This window comes from Babylonia areolata, chromosome 30 (assembly GCF_041734735.1).
Source record: "Babylonia areolata isolate BAREFJ2019XMU chromosome 30, ASM4173473v1, whole genome shotgun sequence".
In the NCBI taxonomy this organism is placed as follows: Eukaryota; Metazoa; Mollusca; class Gastropoda; order Neogastropoda; family Buccinidae; genus Babylonia; species Babylonia areolata.
In genome coordinates this window covers 2,277,183-2,283,839 of record NC_134905.1, presented here as the reverse complement: position 1 = coordinate 2,283,839, position 6,657 = coordinate 2,277,183, and the positions used below count along the sequence as shown (strand labels likewise).

Sequence of the window (6,657 nt, the reverse complement as noted above, 5' to 3'; positions counted from 1 at the left end):
AACATTCACCTCTTCAGTATAAGAGCCTTCCGCTTGCAATATTTTGATGATGGTAATTGGGGTGAAACGCTGTTAACATCGTCACTGTCGCTGTTCGTATGGAGAGAGTTAAACCATGCAGATCTTAAGTTAGACAATGGTCAGGTGCAACAAGAAATCATTTGAGAGTTACAGCTCCTGATCGTTGTTAAAAAAAAATTATTGCAAGTGGTTGTAGATACCCTCTGGGTACAACAACAACAACAACAAAAAAAAGGAGGAGTTTGTATTATACTCCATGTTTGGTGTTACATATACTTACCATGTCAAACTGATGCAAACTAGGCCTATCGGTTTGCTCTGCTTGGCCAAATTTCGCACGGCTAACAGTGAAAAGACGAGCAGTCTTGCCCCGGTCCGCTCTCAGCCAATCAAACGCCTCTAAAAGCTATAAGCGCTGAATCATTCCTTTGGCCAAGGCTCTCCACGCCATCTTGTCAGATTTTCGCTCTGTCTCGTCTTACGCTTTTTTTTTTGGCTATTAAGCGTATTCATTTGGCCTTATTTTGCTGCGTGCCGCTTGTCTGTATTGTATTCTTACATTCTGTGTACTCGATTCGACTCGGCACCCTCGATTCGTTCGTTTTTCTCTACCTCTAAGTCGATCCTAACAATTAACAGGAGAACCAGGGTGATGTTATAAATTTCTTAACTCTCTCCATACGAACGGCGAAAGAGACGACGTTAACAGCGTTTCATCCCAATTACCATCATCAAAATATTGCAAGCGGAACGCTCTTATACTGAAGAGGTGAATGTTGACAAAGAATACCACAATTCTGACGATGGAAGCTAAAGGTTGGGTCATTCAGACACCCACTGGACATCCGAGGGGTCTGTGTAGAGGAGAAGAGAGGACTGGCCGTACTGAGTGAGTTAAGACACTGACAACACACTTTGCATCGGTTTTCCGTGGTGGTTGTGACAGGAACCAGGAAACCACAGTGATGGCATCAGGCACCGAATCCTTCCCCCCCCCCCCCCTCCCAACCCCCACCCACCCCCTCCCCCACCCTCATCACCCCACACCCTCACTGCTGTCTGAACCACCTGCCAAAACCACCGGTGGCAACACCACCACCAACACCTGATGTACACAGGTGTGCTGCTTTCAAAGTCACCTGGGACAACTGCTGTGTCTATCTACCTGAAACCAGCAATGGTGCCTGTCCTTAACCACATCAACTGATGTCTCAGGTCAAAAACAGGTGAAAAAAAAAAAAAGGAAAAAAAAAAAAAAAAAAGGATAAAGCCCAAGCCAACAAGTTGATGACAATGACCATCAGTGTCACCAGTACAGAGTCAGTGGCATCAGTTTTTCGTGGGTCGCGTTCAGTGTGTTCACATCAACACTGCCCTGCACTCCGTTCACCCAATTCTGTCGGCACGATGAAGGTTCCAACCAATTCTGCTGGCACAATGTCAATGTGCCCTTAGCGTCGTGGCTTGCACACTGCACGATGTCGTTGTGCCTTTAGCGTCAGCGCTCTGTACAACACAATGTCGTTGTGCCTTTAGCGTCAGCGCTCTGTACAACACACGATGTCGTTGTGCCTTTTGCGTCACTGCTGTGTACACAGCATGATGTCATTGTACCAACAGCATCAGTTCTCTGTACACACCCCCACCCCCTACCCAACCCACCCAAAATGTTGACCTGTCCCCGTGTCCACACCACACCGCACCCCCAACAACTCACCACACCCCCCTACACCACACTGCCCCTAAAACCCCCACCACCACCATCACCAACGACACAGTCCAGGAAGCTGTGTGTACCACTGAACCACCCTTCGGCTCTTCCTTCTCGGGTTTGGTCGGTTTGCGTTCTCCGCCATCATAGGGCGGCCACACTTCGGGAGGTCGGCGGGTGGGGGTGATGGGGCGAACAGTGACTTTGGGCGGGGTGTAGTCGATGCGGATGTCATCGTCAACATCGTCGACCGATGACGCTCCGCTGCCTGATCCGCTGATGGCGTCGCCACTTCCTGATCCGCTCATAGCCTCGATTTCTGCAAAAAGACAGTTACGGGTTACAGACATTGATTTCTGCAAAAAGACAAGTCATCAGTTATAGACATCGATTTCTGCACAAAGACAGTCACAGGTTACTGACATAAATTTCTGCAACATTGATTTCTGCAAAAAGACAGTCAGAGGTTACTAACATCAATTTCTGCAACATTGATTTCTGAAAATGACAAGTCACTGATTTAGGCAAAAAGACAGTCACAGGTTACTGACATTAATTTCTGCAACACTGATTTCTGCAAAAAGACAGTCACAGGTTACTGACATTAATTTCCGCAAAAAGACAGTCACAGGTTACTGACATTAATTTCTGCAACATTGATTTCTGCAAAAAGACAGTCACAGGTTACTGACATCAATTTCTGCAACATTGATTTCTGAAAATGACAAGTCACTGATTTCTGCAAAAAGACAGTCACAGGTTACTGACATCAATTTCTGCAACACTGATTTCTGCAAAAAGACAGTCACAGGTTACTGACATTAATTTCTGCAACATTGATTTCTGCAAAAAGACAGTCACAGGTTACTGACATCAATTTCTGCAACACTGATTTCTGCAAAAAGACAGTCACAGGTCACTGACATCAATTACTGCAACACTGATTTCTGCAAAAAGATAGTTGTGGGTTATAGGCATCGATTTCTGCAACAGACAGAGTCACAGTTTATTGACACTGAGTTCCGCAACCTGTATAGTCATGAGTTATTGTTGGATATAGTCACAGGTTATAGACATTGATTCCTGTATAGTCATGGGTCATAGTCAAACATAGTCACAGGTTATTGACATTGATTTCTGCAACATATCATGGGTTATAGACACTGATTTCTGCAACACATATAGTCATGACTTATAGATATTTGATTTCTGCAACACGTTTAGTCATGGGTTATACACATTGATTTCTGGAACATATAAGAGTCGCAGCTTATAAACATCGACTTGTTTCCGTAACCCACTAGAATGCTGACATGAACTGATCTGGGAGATCGGAAAAATCTTCACCCTCTTCCCACCAGGCGGCGCTACCGAGATTCAAACCGAGGACATTCAGATTGAAAGTCCGCTTTAACTCACTCAGTACGGCCAGTCCTCTCTTCTCCTCTACACAGACCCCTCGGATGTCCAGTGGGTGTCTGAATGACCCAACCTTTAGCTTCCGTCGACAGAATTGTGGTATTATTTGTCAACATTCACCTCTTCCGTATAAGAGCCTTCCGCCTGCAATATTTTGATGGTGGTAATTGGGGTGAAACGCTGTTAACGTCGTCTCTTTCGCCGCTCGTATGGAGAGAGTTAACCACAAGGCCACTGCACCCGTGAATGAAGAATCAATGACGTGTGTGCACACACCACTGACAAACCATGACAAGCGACGGGCGCAATAGCTGGAACGGTTAAAGCGTTGGACTTACAATCTGAGGATGTGTAAAGGGTGGGGATTTTTCCAATCTCCCAGGTCTTCTTCTTTTCTTCTTCTTCTTCTGCATTCACTCGTATGCACACGAGTGGGCTTTTACGTGTATGACCGTTTTTACCCTGCCATGTAGGCAGCCATACTCCGTTTTCGGGGGTGTGCATGCTGGGTATGTTCTTGTTTCCATAACCCACTGAACGCTGACATGGATTACAGGATCTTTAACGTGCGTATTTGATCTTCTGCTTGCATATACACACGAAGGGCGTTCAGGCACTAGCAGGTCTGCACAAGTTGACCTGGGAGATCGTACCACCCTTTACCCATCAGGCGCCGTCACCGTGATTCGAACCCGGGACCCTCAGATTGACAGTCCAATGCTTTAACCACTCGGCTATTGCGCCCGTCCAATCTCCCAGGTCAACATATGTGCAGACCTGCTTGTGCCTGAACCCCCTTTGAGTGTATACGCACACAGAAGATCAAATACGCATGTTAAAGATCCTGTAAATCCATTTCAGTGTTGGGTGTGTAATGGAACAAGAACATACCCAGGATGCACACCCCTGAAAACGAAGTATGGCTGCCTGCATGGCACGGAAAATAAACAAAACCATCATACATGTAAAATGTTACATGTCTGTCTGAGAGTGTATGTGAGTGTGCCTGAAATGTGACTGAATGACACAGGAAATGAATGATGAGCGCCCAATGGCAGCTGTCAGTCGGCTCTACCCAGGCAGACAGCCTGTTGTGCAAATGACTCCGTGTTTGTAAATCACTAAGGGCTTGGTCTCTGACCGAGGATAGACGCTATATAAAGACGGGCGCAATAGCCGAGTGGTTAAAGCATTGGACTGTCAATCTGAGGGTCCCGGTTTCGAATCACGGTGACAGCGCCTGGTGGGTAAAGGGTGGAGATTTTTCTGATCTCCCAGGTCAACATATGTGCAGACCTGCTAGTGCCTGAATCCCCTTCATGTGTATATGCAAGCAGAAGATCAAATACACACGTTAAAGATCCTGTAATCCATGTCAGCGTTCGGTGGGTTATGGAAAAAAGAACATACCCAGCATGCACACCCCCAAAAACGGAGTATGGCTGCCTACATGGTGGGGTAAAAACGGTCATACACGTAAAAGCCCACTCGTGTGCATACGAGTGAACGCAGAAGAAGAAGAAGAATCAGAAGAAGACGCTATATAAGTATCCATATCAATCAGTGACTCTGTGTTTGTAAAGCGCAGAGAGCTTGGTCTCCGACCGAGGATAGGCGCTGTGTAAGTATCCATATCCAACAGACCCACCTGTGTCGATCCAGTCGACATCCTCCCCGTTGTAGGCGGAGTTGAGACGACTGGTGATGAGTCGCAGCTGTATCACCTGCCGCGTGAAGAGCGTGTCGGCTCGAGACACATCCACCTCAACCTCTGGGTTGTTGATCTGGTTCATCACCCCGTCCTTTTGCACACCTGGCACATACCTGCACACACAGTCAGCTTTGGTTGTAATACACCTAGGACACACCTGGGTATATCGGGTGTCCCCCCCAAAAAAAATGAACCACTTTTTGACAAGTATTTTCTCAGTGACAGAGAAACCGAATTCAATGAAAATTTTCACACAGTAATCTTAGGGTATCATCAACAATTCCGCAAAATATCTAAAAAGTTTGAACTCAGATTATGCGAGCATTGTCAAATTCAAAACAGCATGTCAAAAAATCCAGTATCAGAGCTGTGCAGTGTGACCTTCATCATGTTCATGCCCGCTGCCAGGTGTTGGCATCTGTCAGTCAGTGTCAGTCTAGAAATAGCCTGTCTTGATTGTATTTTTTATTGTCGTATGCATCCTTCTTCTTCTTCTTCTGCGTTCACTCGTATGCACACGAGTGGGCTTTTACGTGTATGACCGTTTTTACCCTGCCATGTAGGCAGCCATACTCCGTTTTCAGGGGTGTGCATGCTGGGTATGTTCTTGTTTCCATAACCCACCAAACGCTGACATGGATTACAGGATCTTTAACGTGCGTATTTGATCTTCTGCTTGCATATACACACGAAGGGGGTTCAGGCACTAGCAGGTCTGCACACATGTTGACCTGGGAGATTGTAAAAATCTCCACCCTTTACCCACCAGGCGCCGTCACCGTGATTCGAACCCGGGACCCTCAGATTGACAGTCCAACGCCTTAACTACTCGGCTATTGCGCCCGTCGTCGTATGTATCCAAAATCAATTCCGTCCGAAGTTTCAGTTTGGAAGGATCAACCATGCCTTTGAGTGAAAGTGATAAGGTTACCATTGAAAACTGTTTCAAGGAGAAAGGCTGGGGTGGAAGAAGGATCGTAAAGGAATTTCCAGGCAAGGGGTGGAGTCATGTCACTGTAAATAGACTTATCGCTAAAATACACACTACAGGGTCAGTAGCACCTAAAACTGGCAGTGGGAGACCCAAGACTGCATGTTCGGAGGAGAACAAGGACCGTGTTGAGGAACTGATTCAATCCCAGGAGGAGAACCCAGGGACCCACAAATCTCTTTGAGAAGTTGCAAGCGATTTACAAGTGAGCAAGTCTTCTGTGCAAAGAATGGTGAAAGAATTTTGGATTTTGGATACAGACGACAATAAAACAAAAATCAATAGACTTGACACCCAGACAGGCTGTTTTCAGACTGACACTGACTGACAGATACCAGCACCTGGCATGAACATGATGAAGGTCACATTGCACAGCGATGATACTGGATTTTTTCACTTTTTTGGGTGACACCCGGATATAATAACCAGTCATAACAAGTACACCCAGTACATACCTGAACACACAATGACCAGTTATAATACACCTGGTGCGTACCTGGACACCATCGTGAGACAACCACCACCACCACCACCCTCTCATCGAGGGCTGTTCAGTCTATTCCAGCAGTTGTCATCACCATCACGACACAAGCGAGTGATGGCCTAGAGGTAACGCGTCCACCTAGGAAGTGAGAGAATCTGAGCGCGCTGGTTCGAATCACGGCTCAGCCGCCAATAATTTCCTCCACCTCCACTAGACCATGAGTGGTGGTCTGGACGCTAGTCATTCAGATGAGACGATAAACTGAGGTCCCGTGTGCAGCATGCACTTAGCGCACATGTAAGAACCCACAGCAACAAAAG

At 46.5% G+C, this 6,657-nt stretch overlaps 1 protein-coding gene across 1 annotated transcript in view; it reads right to left on the bottom strand.

Annotated features, from left to right (window-relative positions):
• Window positions 1-1,057: 1,057 nt before the first annotated feature.
• LOC143275223 (glypican-6-like) overlaps window positions 1,058-6,657 on the bottom strand; it is a 40,539-nt gene continuing 34,939 nt past the window's right edge. Inside the window, exons 8-10 of the mRNA XM_076579198.1 lie at window positions 4,800-4,975; window positions 1,759-2,051; window positions 1,058-1,126 (exon numbers count right to left, since the gene is read on the bottom strand). Coding sequence (XP_076435313.1) covers window positions 1,058-1,126; window positions 1,759-2,051; window positions 4,800-4,975 — 538 coding nt within the window. The remainder of the gene's footprint in view (window positions 1,127-1,758; window positions 2,052-4,799; window positions 4,976-6,657) is intronic.